Raw genomic sequence first — 26137 nt, 5'->3', positions numbered from 1 at the left:
TTAGTGGTGGTTTTGTGTCTTTGTTGTTGTTTTGGTTTGTGGTTGTTTTTTTTTTTTTTCAGTAGTGCAAAGCAGTTGCTAATTTTTTAAATAGACCCAAGTGTTCTGGATTTTTTTAAAGTATTCTATAATTTCTATGTTGTACTGGTAACTGATGAAAGCATCAGCATAAATACTCAACTAGAAGCCCAGGAACAAACTAGATTAAAGCAAAGGCAGCAAATACCTTAACGTAGCTGTAGGGCTTGACGGACAACAAAACCAGCTTTAGGGCAGCCTGAAAAGGCATTGGCAGTGTTTTGACACATGCTTTTCTCATGTAAAGCATATTTGCCTATTCCGGATGAACTTCTCTACCGTTGCCGCCCCCCGTCCCCCAGTAACGTCTCAAGTGCTGTCCAGAGGCTGTTTTCACTCTGTGCCGGCTGGATGCTGCTGCTGCTGAGGTGTGTAACCCTGGCAGCATCTGTGATGAGCAAAGAATCCTCTTGAGTTTGCTACTGCAAAACCTCACAACTAGCATTGCCCACTGCTGCGTTTCTCTCTTTTAGAACTGTATAAAGAAATGCTGTCCTCTTAGTAGCTATGTGAAATGTGTACTTCCTCATGAGGTCAGCAGATGGGTACAAATAGACTCGATGATCCTTACGGGTCCCTTCCAACTTGAGGCATTCTATGAATACACAAGAAACAGCTAGAAAAAAAAAAATGCAGTAAGTTGGTAGGATTTGGAAAACCTGTGCATGTGTTTGATTAATATTACCACTCATTTTCAGGTGTAGCCCTCCTTGTGTTACCCCTTGCTTTTGTTGACCGTACCTGATGCTGGTAATTAGCTATTTGCATAATGAAACAAAGTCTGGGAAAGAAATCTTCTTTTTTTTTTCTTTCTGTGAAAGATGAGAACTTTGTCTCTGCAAAACTGAGAGAACACCTGCTTCATTCATGGTCCACTTCAGGAGGTGTGCAGCAGTGACCGATTTCTTTGTTCTCCTTAGGCTCTAGAGGAAGCAAACGATTGCTTGAGTGACCTGCCCAGCCCCTTTGCCTACCTGCTGACCATCCACCTGAAGGAAGGCCGGAACCTGGTTATCAGAGATCGCTGTGGTGAGCCCGACCTTTCAGCTGATTTCCTTTAAAATTCACATGGCTCTTCTTTCACTGACTCCAGTCTGGCAGCAGCTGGCTTCTTTTCTTATCACTGATACAGAAACTCATTGACTTGTGTCCCTTGCCCGGGTCAGAGCACTCAACAATTGGGTTTATCCACCTTAGGTACACAGGGGAGGGAGCTGCCCTCTGCTCGCTGCTCCTCGGGTCTGACTGCGCAGCTGCAAAGCACCTCCTTGGCTGGACTTAGCATCTGTACCTATTCTGGAACTGCAGTGTCATTAACCTTGAGAAATTCTATTTGAGCTTAAAAAAAAAAAAAGGCCAAAGAATACTTTGAAATTCATTGAGTAATGGAGCTGCTCTAGGAGTGCTTTTGGGGTTACCTGTAAAGATTTCAATAAAAGGGAAACCAGGGGAGCAGTGCTGTAAGCCAACAATCCCCTCTCTAATCTGGGATGCAATTTAAGGATGACAACATGCAAAAAACGACCCAAACCCTCAAATCCCACCCCCAAATGATGTATCAATTAAATTAGAAAAGATTTGGGGAATTCCTGGAAAAACTGTGTGAAAGTGCCTGCTGTTCACCTGGCTCTTTTTCAGGCTGTTGCAACGGAGTAAAAGTGCTTGTAAGCAGCCAGTTGGTAGTTTCTCTGCTTGCTGCAGAGGGAAGAGCTGTCCTGCCAGAGGCTCTGCAGAGGCTTGTAGGGCTCTGCAGCAGCAGCTGCTTCAGGACTTTCGATCTGAACCTGTCAAAGAGCTCTTCCATATGGCCAACCTTTCTGCATTTTACATTTATTCTTTATTTTGGTTTTTTTTTCTGCATGTGGAAACAGTTCTAATACTTTTGCATTGCAAGTGTATGAGCAATTTCTCTCTTTTGAGATGAAGCCATAGGGTTTATTCGTACAGTTTTAAAGAAAATAAATTTGCACAGCTTGAAGGCCTGTGATGGTTTGCATCTAGAGGGACCTGTATGGATTTAGAAACCTTCTCACTTGGGGTGCTTGTTGTTGGGATTTCTCTTATCTATTATCTCAGTTAACTTTTTCCATGCTAGTTTTTCACATCTTCACCAAACAGTAAATCTTGGCCAAGCGTATGCTTGTTTTTCCTCCCAGCTCCCAGCTTTTGGAAGGAGTGAATGAATACTTAGATTAAGATCTTTACTCTTTAAACAGAAGCATACATTTTCTAACAGTGTAGCAGTTCATCAGATTTACTAGCAAGCTGCACAAGTCAGGACACATCCAGCTGCTTGTATGGAAAAGATGCTATAAATGAGCAATTCCAGTAGAGTAGTATTTCTAAAGAAAGCAAAGCATAGTTTGCTCTAGGCTGTGTTTTGATGCATAAGAAAGCAAATGCTTGTCTTAGTGAAGCATTGGACAACACAATGAAACAACATAAGCAAGGGGGGGAAAAAAAAGCATTTTGATGGGTCTCTTGCTTTGGGGCAAATGACCACTCATTTAGTAAACCAAGTATGTGAGGTGATGCATCATTCAATAAAATTCCTGCTTTTTTTTGCACAGACACTGGGAAGGGGGGAAATAGTGACTTAATGATTATTCTTCAGTCACCATCGTGTTGCAGTGGTAGCTCCTTAAAAAAAAAAAAAAAAAAGGCATGCTGCTGATGCCCTGATGCACATCCTTATAGGTGTCTGCTGTTATACTTGTTACTTAGGATTTTTACATGACACTCAGGCCTAACCTGCAGCCACTGTGCTTTTTGCAATGCACTTTTAAAAGCGGGAAGTTGTCAGCTTTGCTCATCTCGTCAATGTGAGAAAACCTCAGAGAAAACTTGTGGGCTGGAGAATGCAACTTCCCCCTTCTGTCCCCACCACGATGCCGGATACAGCCGCTGCACTGGGGTATACCAGCCTACTCCAAATAATCTGAATATAGGAACATGTTGTCCACAGCCGGCATATCCTGCGAGTCAGACTGTGGCGTGGGCTGAAGACCAAGTTGTCCTCATTCACGTTTTGGGAACAGCAAACCTCTAGAGCTAACCAAGCAGTGCTGCCTGACACAGCCGGGAGAGGGTTTCAGTCCCTCTTCCCCGTGGTTTTCTGTGTGCGACGAGGCACTGGAGCTCTCCAGCGGGTAATGCTGTGTTGCTGGTCCTGTGTTTTATGTGTGCATTGGAGTTGGAAACGTCCTCTGGTCAGCCGTGTGTGAACAACTGCAAAAATGCTCTGCTTAGGTAGCAGTGGTGGCAGAGTGCTGGAGTTCGTAGGTAGCAGTAGCAACGTCCTCCTTTTATTCAGATAAAGTGGTCATACCTAGTAGTAACTTCTTGCCTGGTCATTGATGGAAACTAACTCCAAATACTGTGTGGAGTCTGTTATACATTAAATAACAAAACGTTCACATGAAAAACCACAGACTGAGTGAAGAGTTTCTGCCAGCATCTTTAGCCTAAATCAGGTTTAACATAAGTTTTGTAAATTTTCTAAATTTTAGTATTCAGTTGTTCCAATATCAGCAATTGCTCTGGAAAAAAAGCCTCAAAGCAGTCATCGACCCATCAGTTCACATTTTTTGGGGGGCAAGTTCCGTATCTTCTCAAAGATAAAGAAAACGGCCCTTCGGTGTGCTGTCCTACCCCTTTTCTCCCGCGTGGCCTTTTCCCCCTTCGTTTTCACTTAGCTTTCCGACTAGCTCAGGCCGAAGGGAAGCGAGCCCCCCCAACGTGGGTGGTTGATGCCCTCTCGTGGCGGTTCCCAGCGCTGCCCGCCGCCGGCCGAGCCCCGCGGCCGGGGACCCCCCCCCGCTCCCCGCAGCGCAGCGGTGGGGGGGGGGGCGGCGGTGGTGCCCCGGCCCTCCCCGCTCGGCTACCGGCTTCATCTGCTGCCGGAGGTGCCACGACTTCAGAGCTGGGCCGGGACGCAGCGGCTTTGGTTGTGCGTTTCAGCTCTTCTAGCGGCAGCTTTTAGTGCGAGAAGCGACGAGCAAGGTGCACTTGAAATTCGAGCAAAGGCTCTTGTGCTGGCGTTCGGTCTTTGTTTCTGCCTCCGTTTTGTCCCAATGCAAGAAGTGTATATCTCTGTGTATATAAGTATATAAAAATAAACCGAAGGTGTGTGACAGGAGAAATATTTCCGCCACTGGAGAGAGCCATTGCTGGAAACTCCTGGCTCTACTCAGCAAATTCCCAGGGCTCTCCTTGAATTTAAGCATTATATGCTTAATAACTATTAATTATACTTGGCTGAGTAAAAGTGAGGAGTAGTTCTGCTGATAACTGCAGGCTCTAAAACCAACATGTGACTCTACTTTCCCCCAAACTTTCCAGGCTTTTTAACTCGCTATGTACTGTTCTTTTCAGGATATACATTCCCTTTGGTGTGATTTAAATTCTTCTTCACTTCACCAGATTTTTATTACTCTTTCCCACACCCCCTTCATAATATTATACCTGTTAACTGCTGTTCTTTCCTGATTTCCTCTTCATCTTTTTCCTCTTGCACTGTTTTTGGTCAGTCTGTTGTCTCTCCAGTCCCTGACTTTCTGTAGCTCCTCTCCTTGTACCCGCTCTCTATAGACCAGGTGCAGTGCATCAGCCCGACTGGCTCAGCTGCACGTGCTCCCTGTTGTTGCTTCCTGTAAAGTGCATACATGATGGAGGAAAAAAATCAGAATGGCAGTGTTTCTCTCTCCTTTTTTTTTTTTTCCCCTTCCACAAAAAAAAAACCCCAAACCCAACAAAAAACCTCCATACAGCTGCACCCAATATATGTACTTGAGCCAAGGAAGCAGAGTGCTGTTAGGATCTTGGTTCTGGTGGAAAGTGGAGAGGCTCTGAAAAATCCTTCTCAGGGTCAAAATTGCAGTGTCCCCCCTCTTGGGGGTGCAGGATGGCAGAGGTGTAACCTCTTGGCCATCAGTTTGCTTGGAGTCTGATTTATTTGCTTCTCACTGACGCTTCTTGGGATACAGTCTAACTCAGTCATACATTAGAAACTGCCTGAGCATATGGCAAGGTGAGCTTGGCAAGCACCATTCACGTCACCCGCATGTGTGTTTGGTGCCTAATGTTAGATGGCGCATGGGTCCTCCCGTATTTATAGTTCTTGTAGTTGATGAACCAAACACTGGAGGTTATGGATCTCTGTGTGTATCTACACAGTACCAAAAGTTTGGGTTTTGCATGCTCTTTGTATTACTGTTAATAGATGACATGGTATATTATGGTGATGGTGAGGAGTTTGTGATCTATGTAGTTTTAATACTGTAGTAAGAAAGCAGAAATGCATTTTATTAATTAAAAAAAAAATCTGTGGAGTACTGGTAGGTCTGCAGAAAATAGAGATAATTGTATCTTACTTGGCTTGAAAAAATATTAAGCAATCTTAATCACTAGTGCTGTAACTGTTGTCACTTTGTTGCACCCTTAGTGTTTTTATGGCCTCCTTGAGGCTTTTCTTGTGAAGCTTGCAACTTCCAGCTCCACATGCTTTGAACTGGGAGAGGCTGGAGCCCACTTCTACTTGCTGGTTCACTTTTACAGGGCAGGGTGATACCTGGTGTTCGTTTGAGTCAGTCTAATGAAATCTGAAATATCCTGCTCCCTTATGACTCTGAGATGCTCTGACTGTGCACTTTGCTGCTTGTACGAGTCACCTTTGCACAACAGTGACGCTGTGACACGGAGCCGCGATGCGATGCAAGAGCTGTAAGGAAGTGTTACCTTCCTTGAGCTGACAAACCCAGCTCTACCGCTATAAGAAAAAACCAGAAACTGGGTTTTGAGTGCCTGTAAAGGCGAGAAGCTCCTCCTGTTTCCAAATCCTGTACTTTCAAAGTCTGAGTGTGGTTTTTTTTTTTTTCATCCGTTAAATGGTGCGGTTACAAGAAATGTATTTCTTGGATGTGATGTCAGCTGGTGAGTGGCTGTGGTTGCCGTCTTCCCCCCGCCCCCAGCTGCGTTGCTCCAGTCTGAATTTTGTGTGTGTCTCTTTTCCGCACGGTTTTGTGTTTTCTAGATTTTTACAGGATCTTTGTGCCCTGTCTCTATTTCTTTCAGGTTTCCCTTGTTGTTTCCTGTTGCTGCGCTTTGGTTTTGCCCTCATTTCTTTCCTCTCGTGCTACAGGCAGCAGAACGTGTGAAGGGAGCAGGGTGGGTCGCAGTAGTACAGGATGTACCATCATCTTTCTGGGTCCATCCTGCCTCCCCCATCCAGAGTGTATCATTATCTGCTCTCACACCTAACACCGCCCACTGCCAGAGGGTCCCAGTGGGCTCCTGGAGCTGGCAAAGAGGCGGTGCTGCTCTGCTGCATGGGCAGCTCCTAACATCAGTGCAAGCTGTGCCAAAGCTCAGTCTCCCAAGGGCAAAATAAAATCAAAGAGGACAGAATAACAGGTCCTTTTAACCTCAAGCAGTAACGAATCTGCGGTAGCCCACCACTCATAGCTCCCGGCTGTCTGCTGCCTGAGTCCGTGCTGGTACCAGGGTGCTGGAGGAAGGGATGTGTTTGTGCTGCGCTGGGTGTTTGTCAGCTTAGAGCACGTCCATTGTTTGGAAAGCAAATGCTCAGAGCAATTAGGCTGAATCGCTCCCTGCAAACATGCTGATTAATTTAGTCTTTCTCTGTTTTCAGGGTATCTGCAATTAGATCATTAGTCTTTCAGATTTATTAATTATTGAGATGTATTAGGCAACTTTTCACACTTTTTGAAAGGCGTAATCATGGCTAATTTACAAATGCTAAGAATTTGAATGGTGCTGGGTACTTACTTTGATGTTTTCTGGATCGGGTGTAGCTCTCCATACAAGGGCTTGTGCTGCAAGTGTTTGTCTGTGCCGAGTCCGGTTTCTGGAAGTGCAACGCGTGCGGCTGAAACTTTGCCCTTATACACAGTGATCCCAGTGAGCATCCCTCCTGGACTGGCCATGGGAAATGAATGCACAGGGATAGGAACCTCAGGAAAATAGACTGAGTTAAAACAAAAGCAATTAATCTGTTATATGCATAGCCACCTTTGGTAAATTAATGTTAAACTAAGAACTATAGGGATGCCAGCACAGGAAGAGAATATGTAGGGCCCAGAGAACACTGTATGAGTCTTCTTTTGTAGGCAATTGTAATTTGGGTAGCAGGTTTCTTGAACAGTTTAAGCGCTCTCAGTTGTCAGAGCTGGCTCTTGGGGGGGGCACTTGCCTGCGTTAAGAACTCACACTGCATCTTTCTGAGACCCTTATGAGGAGACTTTATTAGGCCAAAGACTGAGAATACAAGAAGATGCAACTAATCCCACCGAAGGTCCTTAGTGCTGCCTGGTAATATAAATGTGCCTTCTGCCCTGTCCTCGTGCACTCCTGTGCTTTCATACCTGACCCCTGACTGGGAATATGACATTCAATTGGACTAATTTTTGCCATAGGCAAGTCTGTTCTGTGTGTCGTTGTGTCCCTGACATATGTCACATGGTGTTTTGGTAGGGTTTTGTGGTTTTTCTTAGTTCCTTCAGGTTTTTTTAAACACTGTTTCTGAAATGTCTTGCATAGAACATCCTGTATTCACTGCTTTCATTCTATTAATGTTCAGTTCAGGCTTTTCTCCCCTCTCTTTTCCTCATCATCTGTGGGTTTGCATACATTCTTCACAGTTCTCTGGTCTTTTTGGTTTATTGGTTTTTGTTGTGGTGTTTTTTTTTCTGGTTTGTGGGGTCTTTATTTTTTCGCTTATTTATTTTCCCTTGGAACCTATTGGTGATGCTTGTTTCCAAGCAATGTTTCACTTCCATCTGGCCATGTAAAACTAGCTGGGCACAAAACTTCCCCAAATTACCTGAATTTCCTGCCAGCAGAATACTTTTTTTCTGATTTCCGCTTTAAGCCTTGATCTCAGCTATTTCACTACAAGAATATAGTGGTTTTCCACTTAAAAAGAAAAGTGTGTGTTCCATTTTAAAATGTCTTTTATTCCTTGTTGTAAATAGCTCTAGTAATTCTATTTCTAGGAAGACTAAGAAATTTATTTTTTATGTGCATATAAAATAAATCCTTCATTTCCTTCTTCAGATTAAAATTTAGGTTTTTAACCAAAACTTAAGATGGTCGAGGTTATATTTCACACTGTTCTTTGATTTTTTGGGATTTTAAGGCAAGTTGGTAGTAATTTTTATTTATTTATTTATGTAATGAGACTTGTTTCATATGCTACATTTCCAGTAAGTTTACTCCTATAAAATAGTGTGTGGCTTGAAATTATATCGGGTCTTCTGGTTTGGGGTTTTTTTTTAATTATGAAGCAAATGTGTAGTAGTATTAAACAGAGTTGATGTGATGCATCTCTCGGTAGCTGCTAGAGGGCAGCAGTATCCATTTAAAAACACCATTAACAGTTTCTTGGGCTACTAAACGCTCTCTGCTGCTGTCCCAGCAACTTTTGCTCACTGAAGCTTGCTCAGATTCTAGCTGATGTTTGGTCTGCCTGCACTCGTTGCTTTTTAGTGTTAGTGGAAGAAAATAGAAGTAAATAGACATTATGCAAATGAATTCAAGGGAGCATCACTGTTGAGATGCATGTTCTTTCTCTAATGGGAAAACAGGCCCAGCTGATGCAAATTTTTTTTTTTTTTAGAGGTCATCCTTTCTTTTTACTCTTACTGGGTTTGTTGTAGGCTGAGAAGTAGATAATCTTGTTTGTTTTATATATTTTGCCCATATATTTTACTGTGTGGGAACCTTCTTGTCATTGCACACCACTTAAATTAACCTCAAAGCATCACACCTTGCCTTTCCCACCAGAGGAGTATTTTTCTCAGGCTAAATTCTCAGCTGACTTCAAGAATAATCAGTCTCCTTGTGTTACCCCATTGACATTGCTACAGCTGATGTGACAGATGAATAGGTTCAGACCTTGCAGTGCAGAAGAGTCTGGGTGCATGTGCTTAAAAGTTGTTGACTCGGTTGCCTTCACTAGTAAATGGCTGCTAAAAAGCTTTTTTTTTTTTTTTTTTCCCCCCTAAGGGTCTGACTTCTTCAGAAAATTATCAATTTGTCATGTTTAAAGGAAAACTATAAAAAAAATCCTGTTTTAGACTGGTTCATCTCTAAAATCACTAGACACTTTGCTGAAAAGCTATGCTTTTCTGGCTAGTTTGTAGATTGTCTCTAATAAATAGCTTTTAATAGAACCAGACATCTTTCTGCTTTTGAATCTAGAAGGCTTCAAGCACTGAATTCAAATGCAGTTAATAATTTGCAGTGTGTGCTGTTCATCCCATCAGGTGAGGCATGTCCACCTGGCTTATTTCTCATTCCCTGTCTCCTTTTTAAGCTGTTTTCATCACTGGGATGCAATCTGGGGTGTCTTTAAAGAAAAACAGAAATGGACACAATGACCCAGGGGGGTACAGGAGCTTTGTCAACATCACAGGAGCAACTTGGGGGAAGCCTTGAAAGCCCCAAAAGGGGCTGTGGTGCCATATCCAGGCCCATCACTTCTCTCCTGGCCATTCAGGTCCACCCCAGCGAATGCCACCGAGCCCCGGTGCACGCCAGCTCCTGCCGTGGAGGTGAAAGTCCATCTGTTTGTCGGCACGGAGATGTCAGCCCATCATTTGTATGATCTGGGAGCTGCGCTCCTGCGCCGCCGACCCCTTTCCCCTGCCTGCCTAGTTGAGATGTTACCCCTCTGACAGCCAGACAGGCGAGCGCTGCCGAAACCCGCGCCCCTCCACAATTATTTTCCCTAACAATTAACACCGGTACTAACTTGACACCTTTTCCTTGTTTGGCTTTTGTAAACCATCATCCCTTTTTCTATTAATTCCCGGCATTAATATTTTTCTTTCGCGCAAGTGCCGCTGTTCACCCGTGAAACAGTTTGAACATTATGTAGCTGTCAAGATAGCGAGGGATTACCCAGTGTGCCTTGCTGGAGTAAGTGACACCACTGAGGCCCCAGTTTGAGATGTTTATTTTGAGAGTAAGCTGACAAGCATGAAGGCCTGATCCCAGAGTGGCAATCTTATTTAATTAAAGGCCTCTTTTTTTTTTTTTTATAGCTTTTTTCTCCTTACTGTTTTTTATATGTTTTTATATAAATATATATAGTTATAAAAATATATAGATTCCTTTTATATACATATGTATGTTTTAATATATATAAATACACGTACATATATATAAATACATGTAAATATGAAGAAACACATTCTTTTCTCTCTCTCTCTCTCTCTCTCTCTCTCTCTCTGAGAATGATTGCTAAAGCCTGGCTCACATGAGCAGTGCTGGGCAGCCCTTCCCCCTCTTTTATTTTCCTTTACTGTAGAACAACCTGGAAAGCTTTCAGAGCAATTGCAATGCTTATTTAGCTGTAGTCTTCTTGCTTCCCATCGTCAGAGAAAGGCCTTGGAGTTTTGTACTTGCAGATATTGAACTTACTGGCTGTTTGCTTTCTCTGTCTCCTCTTTCTCTCTCTCTCTTTTCAGGTTTTGCCCTTGTTCATGGGTTTTCTGTGCCAAAAGCAGATGAGTTATGGCCATAGACCACCTGCCTCTATCACCCTCTTCACGCTTTCATCAGTTGCTTTCCTTGTCTCAGCCAGTTGCTATTTCATGCACAGAATAGTGGACTTTATTATTACTATTATTGTTATTTTTAATAATGGAGCTTGCTCCTGCTTATCCTGTAAATAAAAGCCAGTTTTGTTTTGGTTTTTTTTTTTCTTTTTAAAGGAGCTAGAAGAAACTAACACCAAAGAGCTCAATGCTGTTATTTCTTAACTTCTGCATCCTCTGAAGGCTACTTTATTGTGGGGCTACGATTTATCTCTGTGTTTCCACTCATTGTGGAAAGTGTGCTGGTTTTAACTTTCTGTTTTATAGAAGAGTATAATCATAATTCAGAGAAGTAGTCTAGGGAAAGGTCTAGTCCTAACCCACTGAAAACAATGAGAAGCTGCCCTCTGACTTCCCTGGCTTTGGATCAGGCCCTTATTATTATTCTCTCTTAGAGGAGAAGGAAAAGAAACTTCTTTTTAAGTTTGCAGCATTTTTCACAAAAAGGGGTTGATTTCAACAATTACTGTTTAGGAAAGGGATCAGCTGCAGGTAGTATTTGAAAAACCAACTGCTGTTTTACTTCTGTGAATGAAACGCCCTTTATGTGCAGAATTGGCCAGGCCAGGGCTCTACAACTCTTCCCTTTTGAATTTAAAACAGAATAAAAACTTTCTATAGCTCTTAGAAATAAGTCAGTATGTCCCAGGAGCACAGTTCTTTACAGTACTACGTAATTCCAAATAGATACTAACGCATAGCTTTTTTTTCTTGAGTCTGTCTTCACATAACACTGATCAGAGCTTTGGATGTTTTAATATGGATTTTTCACATTCTCACTCTTTCACCAAACTACTGACAAGACTGAGTATTGGCCTTATGCTGGGTTATCCTGAATTGCTGTGTGTTTGTCGGCCAGTATCTCAGTGGGAAATGGGGAGGACAGGTTCAGATTATTCCTGAATATGAAGTCTGGTGTAGGAGTCAGTCTTTTCCTGCTGGCAGCCCACACTGCAGGCTGGGGGGCAGCCAGGACCATCACATTAGCCGTTAATCTTCTAATGATATTGAACTGTTAGGAGGGAAGTTTAATTCTAAATATAAGGTATAATACAATATTGAATATGACAGATGAACGGCACCTGGGATCAGTTGATTGTATACACTGCTACACCTCAGTTTTATTCTTTCCCTTATTTGCAGCTTGTGAGATTTTTTTTTTCCCACAAAGTCTGTATGCATTACTAAATCAACCATCTAGTTAAATTCTTCATGTACCTTGTTTCCCTTTTTGTATGGTGCCTTGCGAGGTGGTTGGTGTTAGTGCAGATGCCACTGGTTTAATAACAATAATAAAAAGTTGATTCCCTCTTCTGTTTTCCTTTGACAGCTGCAAGTCTTTCTATTGCTGCCGAGTGGCACGAGCCTCACGCTCTGTCCATGGACATCTGCTCCATAAAAATATGGGACGTTATTGCCATGGCAAATTGTGCCACTTGGATTAAAAAACGTGTTACCTGAATATTGTTTGTTGCCTTTACGGAATCCATTCTGTGTGTGGTTTTTATCCTGAGCTGGTGAATAATGTCAGTATTTTTTCACTGAAACTTCAAATTTGGTTTTAAGTAAATTGGCAAGTGACACCAGTGATGAAATCCTGATGGGTATTTTAGCTATTGTTACTGGTTTCCTTGGAGCTCCTATCCAAGTTTCGACGCTTTTGAGTTTTGGTATTTTTATATACTCACAGTCACAGGATCACATTTTCTTTCTTCCACTGTCTGTGGTGTTAGTTGGCCTGCAAATCGTCCTTCATCCCTGCTTGTGTTTGCTCTTTTCCCAAATTAAAATGTTAACTAAGTTACTAAAGAATAATTAATGCTCTTTAAGAATAACACAGTTTCATCAAGCAAACTATGAAGAATTTTTGTTGCGTGCTTTCAAACAACTTTCTCGTTCTGTCCGATAGATTTCCTGTATGAACTAGCAATTTTTATATAGGTAATTAAGTATATGCTCATATATATAAAATAAGTAATTACCATTCATAATTGTTATTTATTGTTTTATGAAAATATAGTTTTAAGGTTGTGGGGTTACGTGAGGGCATGCTAATCTGTTCTTTTATTAATTATCACAGGTACAAGTGACCCATATGTGAAGTTTAAACTGAATGGGAAAACTCTGTACAAAAGTAAGGTAGTCTACAAGAACCTCAACCCAGTTTGGGATGAAACTGTTGTGCTGCCCGTACAGACCCTCGATCAAAAACTCTGGATCAAGGTAAGTTTTGGGTTTAGATTTTTAAAAGATGTGTCAATATTTTTTTAAGCAATTATTTTTGACTTTAGAAATGTATTGATTTTTATTCACTGTAGCAACGTAACATAAAACACAATCCGGTTTAAGAGTTTCAGCAATTTCAAATTAAAATGCACATATGTCTTTTCCAGATTTTACTCGCATGTTTTGCTTTCCGTCTGCAAAAAACCCAAGTTGAAATAAAACTCCTCGACTGGATATGTTTAAAGCTATGGAGCTAAATTCTGCTCGCTCTTACTGTGCTTGTGCAAATTCAGTGAAGCCAATAACGGTTTCATAAGCACATTTTAAGAGTGTAATTTGGCTGGGTTGAACAGAATTATTACCTGGGATGCAGCCGTGACAAGTAGCAAAGCCTTTTCTCCTTATGAGTAACGTTACAGTTACCAGAACTGCAAGCTACCAGTTGCGAGCACTAATTGCTAAAACATCTGTAGCCAGAAGTACCTGATTTTTGTGCAGTGTTTCATTATGGTATTGCGCAGAGCATAAAGGAACAGGCACAATCCATAGCGATGCACATATCTCTGTTTACATAATATTAAGAAGATACTTTCAAAATCCTGTTTAAATATTTAGTTAAAAATACAAATTAAAGCAGGGAGATGGAAAATTATCCCTGAATTATATCTAAGCTTTGATCTTTCAAACATGGAATTGAACTGAAAGGGCTTAAAATATCTGTTCTTTTATCGGCTGGGATAAAAGTGGCTTATGATGTAAAAATTAGAAATATTTATTTTATTTTGTTACCAGGTGTACGATCGAGATTTAACCTCTTCAGACTTCATGGGTTCGGCATTTGTAGCACTCGCTGAACTTGAACTCAATAGGTAATACGTTTATTTAATCAAAGGTTATTAATGCAGCTTAATTGAGAAACATAAGAAAATAATGAAATGCTTTTGCTCTAGCTTGGAATTTGTCTATTCATGAAAACTTATTTTGATAGAAGGGTGGGGAGCACATTCTAAAAGAAATCGCTCGAGATAAATCCTGTACATGCATGTTTTTATCCGGCATTATGTACCGGATTCAAATCCAACCTGGATGGAGCCCAGTTCAGCAGAAGGCGCCCTTTCCTTTTCATGTCTAGGAATAAGAGTTTCTATATGCGACATTGTTTAGGGAGAGCTACACCAGAATAATTTATGGAGGTGGAAGAAGAAAGGGGGGAGAAGGTTGAGACCCCTTCTTAGCCCCATGTAGCGCGGGGTGCCTCTTTCTGTATGTAATTGGGCTGGGGAGCGGTTTGCCTGGCTGGCTGCGAGCGCCCCGTTTCCAGCCTCCCCCCGCAGCCATCCATCCCCGCGGCAGCTCATCTGGCCCTGATTTAGTGCGGAGGCAAGCCCTGCGCCTTTTGTCTGCTGCTGCTTGGTCTCGATGTGAAGCTGGAAGCCAGGAATTCAACTTTTAGTTCTCTCTGTTATACTCCCTTGCTGTGTGACTTTTTTTTGAGAAAATGAGTTTTCCCTGAGCGGATATATTATAGCTCCCATGGCTGTTGTATCTGAATTTCTAGAAACATTAATGAATTTATCCATGAGATAGTGCCACCAGGTAAATACCAGCATTCCTGTTTTCAGAGAGGGAAGTGAGTCATGGAGGGAGATTAAACGCACACGGAGGTAAGGCAGAATACAGGTCTTGTAAGTCGGATCCCAGCCGTTAATGTTAGAAAATTCACTTGAATGGGTTTCTCTGTCACTCTTCTTCCCTGTGAAGTGGAGGCAGTAGTAACTTAATTCAGTGTGCATCTGCATATGGAGAGTTATGAGTATTAAGCAGTGCTATATAAACACTACGCTGCATTATTAAAACGGGGGTGTATTTTCTTGGAACTAAGAAGGAACACTCCAGATTTCCCGTTTTAACATTTAAACTCAATATTGGGAATTTCAGACAAGAAGCTGAAATTTGCACAGCTCAGCGTGACCTTTAATAACAAACTCGAGTTAACTGGAGTCAATAAATGCATGTCTTTTTTGTGGTTTTTTTTTTTTTTTTTTGCTTGTAGAACTACTGAACAGGTTTTAAAACTGGAAGATCCCAACAGTTTAGAAGATGACATGGGAGTGATTGTATTAAATTTGAGTCTAGCAGTCAAGCAAGGAGAATTCAAGAGAAATGTAAGTGGCTTAGGAAATCAAATTTATAGCTGGAATGTGTGTGTGAGGAGGGGGAAGAGCTGGCATAATCTGATTTACTGGGAAATGCCACCTTTATTTTCATCCTCTGAGACTCAATACTGAAATTAAGATAGATCATAACTTAAAAAAGAGCCCCATATTTAACTGGGTAAAAGTAGACATCTGTAGCTGGATGCCTCTGTCTCATAGGTATGACATGCACTGTGGCAGTGCTCTCTGTGTACCGGGCATGTGGTATCCACCACTGCAACATGCAGGTTGCTGAATTGAATGTATGAACCGTACCTGTTGTGATTGCTATTCCAGAGCATACTATTTTCTGATTTCCACCTAGGAGTTTAACACTTTTTTTTTTAAAAGTTATTCTTTTTTTTCATGACAATGACAAAAAAATCTATTCATGTGAAATCTAAAAGCACAGATTTGATGTTAAGACTTAAACTGCACCAATCCTGTGGAGGAGCATGCTGGCTAAGAAGAAGAGGTTGCTTGTGAAAACCCTGATTTTGCCACTGACAGTTTCTTGACTGAGTTCAATTGAACTTGGCTCCTGATGCTGAAATATGGTACATTTAGTGATGCTAGAAACGCAGAAGAACCTGGGCAGAGACTGGGAACACCACAAGTGAAGCTGATAGTTTTCAAATTTCAGGTCCTGCATGTGGTTTTTTGCTTTTGTTTTCATCATTTAAGATTCCTACTAGTGTTTTACAGTGTGTGGAGCATACCTGTGTGGTGAACTCATCCTGTTCCTGTCCTGCAAGGGGTGGGGAAAAGCCAAGATCAGGCATTTACTGAGCTCTGGTTTTCAAGCCAGTCTAATTTTAAATATGTGTAATAAATATGTAAAGAGAAAATCTTTCTACAAGTCTTCAATGTAGTCTAGTATGAAAGTTGCTGTTTACAGCACTTTATTGAATTATAGGTATGGAATTCCAGTCTGAAGGGGATTTATAGAAGCGTAAATGTTTCAAGGACTTGGAAAGCAAAATAATAAAAAGCTAACGTGGGACGTCTGCCGTTCATTATTTATTTTTCAAACAGTTGCCTTTTGAGTTGTAAAATCTCAATTAATATTAAGATAATTGTAGAGTTATTTCTATCTCAGTATGTGATTATTTAAAAGCTTAATGACAACAGTCAAAACACTGTTGTTGTATGTATATATCTAGAATATGAGATGGCTTCGATCTGGGATGTAAATCCCCCCTCTAACTTGTACAAGAGCATTGTTGGCATGTATGTCAGTGGATTGCAGGAAGGGGGGAAGCAAAGACATAAAGGTTCTTTAGCAAAAAACTAGTTTAGTCAAAGGAACCTCAGGGATTCTTCCGGGATTTTTACGAAGGCATGGGCTAAAGTGGATCTAGCCAGTGAGACAGAAAATACATTGGTTTAATGTAGCAGCTTTTGGTACTCTTGGGTGCTTAGTTAACATTCAGAGTGCAGATGATAGAAGAGTTGGTGCACACTGTAATTTTTTTTAAAGACGATGTTTTAAGCCCTCATATTTCAAATGCAAATTGCTTAGCCATTTCCAGTGGAATCAGAATAGTGAAATGGCTCTGTCCACATTAGCACTTAACAGCAAGATGATTTTTTTTTTTCCTTTTTAAATTAGCTTACTGTGGAACCAGATGGCACCAAAAGTATAAGCCATGTTTCTTACTAATGGTTCTGGGTCTCTTCACTTTTTATTCTTGATTTCTTTTTTTCTAATTTCCTCCTTTTTTTGGTGCAATGCAGGTATTTTGAGTTTGATTGTTATGTTCCATGAGGGAGGGGAGGTAGATGAATGCAGTAATAGATCCAGCCCCTTACTTATTACTAAGCTTTTCTAACACATTTGATAAGCTGCTGTTTGAATTATTTTACTAAACACTTTCTCTGTTTTACTTCTTCTCTTTTTCTTCTCTCTGGGTTCTTTTTGGTACGATGGTGGGGGCTCATGAGTAGAGATGGTCAAGTCGGAGGAAGCGAACCTCATCCAAGGTAATCCATGCTTTTTTTTTCTCTTCAAAAAAAGTCCACTGCCAAAATCTTTGTGCCCTCCTCTGAAACAGAAAGTGTGAAAATATGAAAACTCTGAAGTCTAGATGCAACCTGTCCAAATGCAGTGGCAGCTTTTTTGCCTTTTTTTTTTTAATGTGATGAGAAATTGCTGCTGTTCTCTTATTGTAGGTCCTACTGTAGTGTCTAGTGGCAAGTGACAGTAAGGCCCACTCAGCAAAGAGCTGTAGAAAGAGAGAAAAACTGTCTGTGCTATGGAAATGGGTGTAAATACAACCAAAAAGGAGCTATGGGAGATTTGAATTACTTAAGGATAACCAAAAGGTGGCCAGTAGTCAGTACTGGAGTTGAACATGGCTCTCCTGGTTCCCAGTCTAGTCGTTTAGGTTGCCTCTCCCATTGGGGGAATTTGAGAGGTAGTATTTCTTCTGGTTGTTCCTGTGGGTTTTGAAATTCCTTTTGGTTTTGGGATGGAGACTGAGCAGGAAGTTTTCATTATCAGCAACATAATAGGTTTTCTAAGATTTGTGTGTTGCTACATATCTACATAACTTGCTTCCCTTGGTCTTCTGTAGTGTCCCTGCAGGCTTCCATTACTTTTATATTCCTGTACTGTCCCATTTTTGCATTAGATTTTAACTTGTTTGGGAAACAGACTGTGGCTTTTTATTTGTTCTGTAAAGCTTTAATTTGCTATTGAGTAAATAACAATGATATAGAAACTGCAGGCCCAAGTACCCAGCTTGAGAGCTATACAGTCTAACTTTCTGAAAAACAGAATTTGGCTCGTATGAGAACACGTATGCATCTTGATATTTTCCCTATATAACTATTGGTTTATGCCTAAATAAATTGAATAATTAACCTCCTCTTGTTATATTCATTACAACTGTGGTGTGCTATGCAGAGGAGCCAACCCTCTCAGGTATTGTGGCAGCAAGTATGTTTTTGTCAATAGAAGTACAAAGTACAGCCCTTGGAGCTGGACGGCAGCTCAGCGAGCCCTGCTTCCAGGGATATCGCAGCCCTTCCCACGGCGCTCGGCACGGAGAGCCGCCAGGCATCCCTGAATGCCATATGACAGAAAGTGATGGAATAATTGAAGAGCTCAGCACTTTAGTTTTTAACTAAAGCTCTGGAAATTACTGTGCCCTCAATCAGTGTAGCTTGATCCCCCTTTTTCTCACGCATGCACACACAGCTGTCTCTTGACGCTGGTTGGCTCTGGGTCCTGGGAAAGGGAGCCAGGTTTTTAAACTCTGGTCCTTTTTGTCCAGAATAGCCAATCTTCTGTCTTGGTTGCTGTCACTGGAATTTTTTTTTTTTGCTTGTACACTATATCTCATTGCATTTTAAATAATTTTTTTATGTACAGGTTTTTGGATCTTAAGCCATAAGCCATACTGGCAGGTTGTTCGTGTCTCAAGACTCTGGCTTGTGCCGTAGTGTCTTTTAAAATAAAATTAAGAGATGCTGAAGCATGGTACTGATTTAGAAGTGAAAGTATTGTTTAAAAGAGGAGGGGAAAAAAAAAAAAAGCTGCAACCCTGTGCTCTATTCTGTTCCAGTCACTAGAGGGTAGGAGAGCTTCAGTTCTTCCTAGGGAAGACACAGTTCATGCTCCAGTGTGATCTCTAAAGAAAAGCTCTGTGACCATCCAAAGGCAGTAAAAATATTTCCCAGCATGCACTGGAAAAATCTGACAAAGCAGTATTTCCTAGTTTATTGATTCTGCTACTGCACTAAAACACTAGTACTGTACATCAATAACCATCTTTAGTTAGGAAACTCTGGTCTGTGGAAGCAGTAGTAGCAGTTTGTGGCAGAACATAAAGGCTAGAAAGAAAAATTGTGTGCATGGGGAATATAGGTGTCTAGGGAAGGCACAAGAGGTTATGGAAGAATAGCCACAGAGTATGATGGGGTAGAAAACAATGCTGCTGGACGAGATAAAGACACAGGAATAAGGAGGGCAGGGGAAACGGAGAGAGCTCTGTAACGGATACACAAACTCGTCTCTTTTTTGGCTACTGAGCTGACTGTGGTTGATTGTTGAAGGAGAAAAAGGCCGTATAATTTCCATTTGAACAGCTGAACTGAGACAGATCTAAATTTCAAAATTTCATCACTGTAGGTTTAGGCAAACAAAAGTGTTGTGTGGGGGTTTTGTTTTGGTTTTTTAATTTGAAATAGTTTTCCTGGGTGGTTTTTTTTTTTGTGTGCTGAACTATAGCTGACCTCTATTGTAATATTTAGCTTTTCTTCTACAAATACAGGGAAAATGACTATTTTAAGGATGGACAAAATGAATATAACTTTCACAGCTCTTTTAAATCTGTATTGCCTATATGAAAGAAACCTGGTTATACTCTAATTTGACCATTTTATGTTATCTTAGTGCAGATTTGGCACATCCGTATCGTAAATGAGTCTTTTCACATTAATCACGGGATTCTTGCTGGCTTCCCAAATTCACCCCAAATGGTTAGTACCTTTGTTGAGGGCATAAATACCTGATGCAACTCCATGTCAGACTGGCAAAGAGGTTCACGTGAGCTGTTGTGGATACCGTACACTCTTCACGTGTGTTCTCTGAGCTCCCTTCCTTTTTGAAGAAAAAGCTACATTTCAGACAACAACAAAAACAGCAGCAGTACAAGATCTCCAGTCCAGCTACGGTTGCCTCATGATCGTTACAGATAGTATGTAGGAAGGATTTCAGCAACTGAATATTGTCTTTTAAATCATTTTGGTGCAAGAGCTGTTGAACTGCATGATTTAGCTATCTGTTGATTACACAGTGTATATTTTTTAGTGCTGCTAGAAGGGAATCGTCGCACATTTGGGCGGACTCCCAAGACATGGGTAGCACATCCAGATCCCTCATTTTTCATGGGAGCTGAGAACGGCATTGTCCTCTGTGGGAGCTGACTCCAAGAGCTCAGCTTTCTTCTTTTTCTCATGGAGGGTGGCATTGCAAAAGGAAGAGGATACTGTTAGGCAGTATTAATGCGTGCACTCATATCTGTGTATTGGCAGGCTCTCCCCTCTTTTCTGTTTTTCTTTCTGGGTCTATCTGGGGTGCAGAGGGAGTTGGTAGCTATCTCCGCTGGAGCCCAACATGCTGATGCTCAATAGCCTTGTTTGTCCTGGGTGGCTTGAGTCTCACCCTGAGTGCCCCACACGCTATTTCCAACATTTGTACAGCTGAATAACCTTTAAGTGTTGAACATCTATGAAGCAAATAAGAGGGTTTGCTTGGGGTGGATTGACCTGCAGCAGTTCAGTCCTGAAACAAAAGCGACGCAATTGCCACCTTGATAGCTTAAGCTGATTGAATAAATTGGCTGAAAGGCTGACTGGACCGAAGTGCTCCTCGGCATCTCATCGCAGGGGGAAAATCCCTCACTCCACCATTTTTTTTTTTTTTTTTTTTTTTTTTTTCCCCTGTGTGGGCTGTTAGGTTTCATTTTTGCCTGCCTCATTGTATTTGACTTTCTCCCACAATACCCTGTGGGCAGCGACGCTCTCCAAGCATTTTGCGGAGCGGAGGGACTCAGTTGCCACAGGGTCACGCATTGTGGCGGCAATCTCGTGTCGGTTCACTTGCCTTTCTTGCTGCCCTCTCCTCTTTCCCAAGGGGAGACTGCCTCTGCAAAATGGTTTCCCTGCCTAATGAGGAGAGGTCCAAAGAGTCTTCCTATTTGTGTGTTGTTGTTTTCTCAAATGGCAAATTACGTGGCCCAGTTTTGACGTTGACCTCTTCACAGGGATTGCAGCAGGCTTTCTGTTGTCCTGTCTCATCCTTTTAAATGAAAGATGTGAGAGATGGGCTCGCTTCACACTTGGCCACCTCGCCATGTCATTTAAATGTACAATTTTTCTGCATCTCTTTATTGCTTCAAAAACAAGTTTGAACTTGGGGCATGTAAGTATGTGTCAGGAAAAGAGACAGATTTGAAAGCAGCCCTGATGCACCAGAGGGGATTTGCTGGGTGCCTATAGAGGGAGATTATATACAAATGGTGTTATCAGGGAGACTCGAGCTCCTAAAGAATTTTGTGAAGCTGGGTCAATGAGCTGGTTCTTTCCCCTCCAAAGCTCTGTCATTTTTGCTTGTCTCCTGTATTTGGCTCTGTGAAGGCAGAATATGGCCCACCTCATTCTTGTCCAGCTTTCTTCTTTAAACCAGAACCAGAAAGTAATAAAGAATTGAAAGTTGGCGTGAGAAGCTTTTATATTAATTTTGAAACCAGAAACCAGACTCTGAAAATGGTATTGTGAGCACTGATTTTTAATTTTTCTGTTCAGAGACATGGGATGTTTTCTGGGCAAATGTTCTTTTGAAGCAGCAGGGAGAAGAACCATCTTCTGTTCTTCATGTGGCAGGGTCCTGCTCTATGACCAGGCCATACTTTTGCTTCAGAGAAGATTACTCATTACTTACCTGATGCTGCCCAGTCCCTAAATCTGCAGTAAACATGGGCTCTTAAACATTAAAAGCATCTAGTTTGTTTTTAAGAGTAAAGCTTTCTGGATATTCTTGTGCGTATTGTTTTCTTTCTGGCTGGCTTGTTTGAGGGATGCTTTTTGTTCAAGTTGTTATCCATTTTACAGCAGTGAATGGTTCATGAAGGTAGCCTTTGTGGTATCACTGGTTATTTGCGCCCAGAGCCCAGCCAAAATCAGAGCTCTATCTGGAGATAAGCCCTCGAATTCTGGTCTCAAGGCTATCTTGATTTCAGAAGCGACTGGGGAGCAGGAAGGAATAAGCAAACTTGTCCAATGTCTCGTGCCTGGGACTTGTGCCAACTTCCATCATAAAGCATGTGTTTCCGAATTTCCAGCCCTAGAGCTTCAGCCAATTTTTCTGTACCTCTGCAAGGCACCTTTACTTTGGTCTGGGATGTAGCCAGAGTGTGAGCTGGCTGACTGCAGAGAGTTTACAAGAAAATATAGCAGGAGAGGCCTGAAGGACCTGGCGTCCAGTCTGGGAGCACAGCTCGAAAGAGCTGGGGTTCAGCAGCAGGAGGAGTGAAGTACCCAAGTGCAGAGGCATCCATAGCCTGGGAGGTAACAGGGAAAGGGAAGAGCTGAATAGATGAAAACACTTTAAAATTGTCACCGATTAAGCAGTTATGTCCTTTTCTGGCCAGTATAGGCAGGGGCTTTGACTTTTCTGCTCTCATTGTGAAGGCAGGTTAGTGTAGAGATGGCTGGAGGGAGGAAGGTTTAGGGTGTTTTTTTCAGTGCTTGTTTTGCCCCCGAGTAACTTTGTTGGACTAATCACTGCACTTCTCTGTGCTCTGCTTTGTAATAGTTTTGCCAGCTCAGAGGGAAGCTGTGAACTTTAATCAATTAACTCTGTGTAAATCAGTTTGAAACAAGTAGGTGTGGGGTATCAGAGAGGAGGTAAGACTTTGAAAATAAATAATGCAATATCATTTTCTTGTCACCTGGGAGGCATTTTTCCATAGTTCAGTCTTCCGTAGGCAACACTAAAGTTGACTCGTTGATGGTCCAGGTCTGTGGCTCTACCACACATCTGGGTTTCCCCAGTTGTGTTTCCTTCCAGAAACTGAGTGGAATCTGAGACACTGCCTGTTTGGCTGGGATTTCCATCAAGGTGGTCAGAGGAACAGCCTGCCAAATACCTGGGGAGGCTGGAGAGGTGGCTGCAGAGCATGCACAGAGTGATTCTTTGGTGTGCGTGTAGATGATACGAGGCACAAGAGATGTGCCAGACCTGCTGAGCACACACTGTGGGAACGACCTGGGCACGTCCAGGAAATCCAAAGCATTCTTAAAGTGATGGGCTGTCTTGCAGGGATACGAGGCAAGCGGCCTTCCTGGGCTCCGTGCTGCTCCGTTTGTAGAGAGGCTTGTGAAGGTGGCAGACCTGGGTTGGGGGAGGTAGGAAGCAGACTGCAGTCATCAAGCCTGTGTCGAGGTGCTGCAGATCAGCACTATGCCCTAAACCAGTTGCAAATGTTTTGGCTTCTTTGTCCAGCGTGATGCTCTAAAGTGATGCTAGATCTCGTCCAGAAAGTAGCCAGGTCCTGTTAGCTGGAGACCAACATACGCCTCTTCTGAGATGAGCACAGAGCACTTTTGCAGCTGCGCAGCCATGCGGAAAGGGGGTGCATGAGGCCATTTGTTAGAGGCCACCTGCTTTGGAAGGTCAGAGCTGATGCATTGCAATGTGCTCTAGTAATTCTGAGCTGCAGGCGCTGATTTTTCCCGGGACCGTGTGGAACCCAGGCTGGTTTAGGTACCTCCCAACAGTCCTTTGAACTGTCAAGTCAGTGGCTAAAAGGGTGGGGTTATGCATGCTACAGAACTTGGGTAGGAAGGCCCCCAACACTGAGTGACTCCCTAAAATTCTGGCCTGGTTAAAAAATGAAAAGAATCTAAATTTGATTTGAAAACTGAGTGATAACAACTGTCTTTGGTGTTCAGCCTGGAAGCTTTGAAGGGAACTGGATGCTTTATTTTTAAAAGAAATTGTAACACGGATAATAAACTTTGTCTGTTTTTTTTTTGTGTGAACTAACATCAAATACATCTTCCTCCTCTGAGGAAGGAGCTGGGGGGGGGAGGGAAAATCCTTGGTCCTAAAGCAGCAAGTACATCACATCAAACATGACTATGTTAAATACTAAAATGTTCAAAGTACAACCGAGATAGATAAAGGCTTTGATGGGAAGTGGATATTTCCCAGGGACATTACAAGCAATAATCCAGATGTTATGGTGTAATGCAACGAGTGTCCATGGATAGATGGGGAGCTCAAGCCAAGCAGCGCCTGCTGTAGGCCTTAGCCCTCCACTCCCATGCTGTTATGCCATATGGAAGCAATCTCCAGGCCCCCTTAATAGCCAGCTTTGGATTCCATTTTCACAGGGCTCATAGAGCTAAGTGGAGCTGTTTTATGGACAAGTTAGATAGAAGCCTTTCCAAGATAAACATCCAATTTGAAATTAGGACATACCAAGCTGCAAAATTATTTTAGGGCATATTTCATGGAAGCACTGCCATTTTTCTAAGGCGATTGCCAGACTGTAGAATGCCCTTTGATCCCTTGTGGACATTACTCCCTCTTTTATAAAAAGGATTTTGAAATAGTTGCAGTGTTTAGGGAGGAATATATCTGCCGGGACTTTGAAGTATGTCCATGGGAACAGTCATGCTTTAGCTTTTTGGCCTAAAAGACGAACTTTAAAAAAAAAAAAAAAAAAAAAAAAAAAAGAAATTACATTGCAGCTGGATTTATGAATCAAAATCTCGTTTTCTTTTTAAAGGTAGGAATTTTTAACCAGTGTGCCAGGAAAGCCAAACGGGGTGTTTAAATAGAGGTATATTAATATGCTTGTGGGATTCAAAGAGTTAGGTATTTTAACCAGTAAAAAGTGAGTAAAAAATTTGTGAGTTCACCACCCATGATTTAAGAATTTTGTTGCTGGGTAATCGATCCATAAAAAGTAATCTTCAGACATCAGGTGCTTTTGCAATCGTTTTATTTAGCAACAACATTTCTTACTTGCTTTTAAAGCTAACACGTCCTGTTTTAAAGTGACTTGTGAAATTTTCTCCTCCGTCTTGCTCCCACCTGTATATGACATGATTGAAGCTCTGAAGTGTGGCGAGTTAAAAGTTGCTTCACGAGAATAAAATATGGCAGGATTTTTACTGCGAGAAGAAAAGTATAGCCTTGAGTTTTAATGTTTCCAGCTCACTACCCCCAAATAAAGACCTATTTAATCATCCTCTGTCCAATAAAATATTGCCAGTTAGCAAACTGTTAGCGCAGCCGTGCTGTGTAGGATGAAGCTGCAAAGGTAACAAATGTGGCTACCAGGTAACCATAACTCCAGATAAAGAGCCCAGTGGTGTCAGTGTTTTTTCAGCAGGCATCAGTATTTTTGATTCGTGAGCTCAGTTTCTGGAAGCAGGAGCTCCAGAGGCAGGAGGCGAAGAGCTAATGCGGATGACGGGCGGTTGAGTGATTGAGGAGGTGGAAGATGCATGTTCAGCCTTTCACCTGGCCATAGACTATATGATTGTGGGCTGTCTCCCCAGAAAGGACAGACCTGCGTTTTATGGACGTAGCTGGAAACGTGTAAGAGTTTACTTTAGTTTCTCCCCTCTTCCACCTCTCCTCCCCATCGCTCTCCTGTGTCTTTCCCTGAGCCAAGGTGACAGATTGCTCTCAATGATCGAGGTCTGCTCTTGCCAAAGCTCAGCTAGGTTAGCTGAAGTCGACTTCTCTGGGGGTTTAAGCTAACCCTGCTGATTTTGCTCTGATGCTGAACACTGTCCCTTCCTGGGGCCAGCCGTAGTACAGTAGAGGCAGAAAATCCATAGCATCCTACTGCCTTCCGTTCTCTGCTTATTCCTAGGGGATCATGGTACCTCTCTCACTTCTGGTGCCTTCATATCACAGTTAGTTTGGGCATAAAAATGTGGGTTTGTGTGTATAAATGTTTTGTGTCACTGACTTGCTTTTCAGTCGAGTTTCATGCGGAGCGTGCAACTCTCCGACTCTTTGCGCAAGAACCAGTTGTGGAACGGGCTGGTCACCATCACACTCTTGGAGGGGAAGAACATCCCCGGAGGGGGCTTGGCAGAGATTTTTATTCTCCTCAAACTGGGAGATCAAAGATACAAGAGTAAGGTAAGTATTAAGGATTTCCTTAAGTTTGCTGAAGCCAATAAGGTAGTTGCTGTTTCTTTTACTGGTTTTGCTACCTCAGATGGAACTATTCTTGAATCTCTTTTATATAAGTGAGATCAAAATTAGGAGACCAGATCAGGGACACTAACATTTTACTAATATGTTTTACATGCCAATATAGAAATAGGAAGCTAGGAATATTGTGTGTATCTGTTATTGTGCATTTAACATACTCATCATATTGATGAATGTTTGACATTAATATGAAATGAAATAAAGCTACATGCATCATGTGTGTTGTTCTCTGCCAATACAGAAGTTAGGTTTGTAATGTTAGATATTCT

General features: G+C 42.0%; 1 protein-coding gene across 3 annotated transcripts in view; it reads left to right on the top strand.

Annotated features, from left to right (window-relative positions):
- The window catches only part of MCTP2 (multiple C2 and transmembrane domain containing 2), a 107796-nt gene that overhangs the window by 6415 nt on the left and 75244 nt on the right, over positions 1-26137 (top strand). For 2 of the 3 annotated variants that reach the window (XM_052808485.1, XM_052808484.1), the window contains exons 4-9: positions 999-1107; positions 12778-12920; positions 13716-13792; positions 14977-15088; positions 17066-17101; positions 25629-25793. In XM_052808485.1, the coding sequence (XP_052664445.1) occupies positions 999-1107; positions 12778-12920; positions 13716-13792; positions 14977-15088; positions 17066-17101; positions 25629-25793 (642 nt within the window). Of the gene's footprint in view, positions 1-998; positions 1108-12777; positions 12921-13715; positions 13793-14976; positions 15089-17065; positions 17102-25628; positions 25794-26137 lie in introns of those variants that run through there. The other variant, XM_052808486.1, reaches the window with a different exon arrangement.

This window comes from Harpia harpyja, chromosome 14, assembly GCF_026419915.1.
Source record: "Harpia harpyja isolate bHarHar1 chromosome 14, bHarHar1 primary haplotype, whole genome shotgun sequence".
Classification (NCBI taxonomy): domain Eukaryota; kingdom Metazoa; phylum Chordata; class Aves; order Accipitriformes; family Accipitridae; genus Harpia; species Harpia harpyja.
Note: the sequence above shows the minus strand (reverse complement) of the source record. Positions and strands in the feature narration are given on the sequence as shown.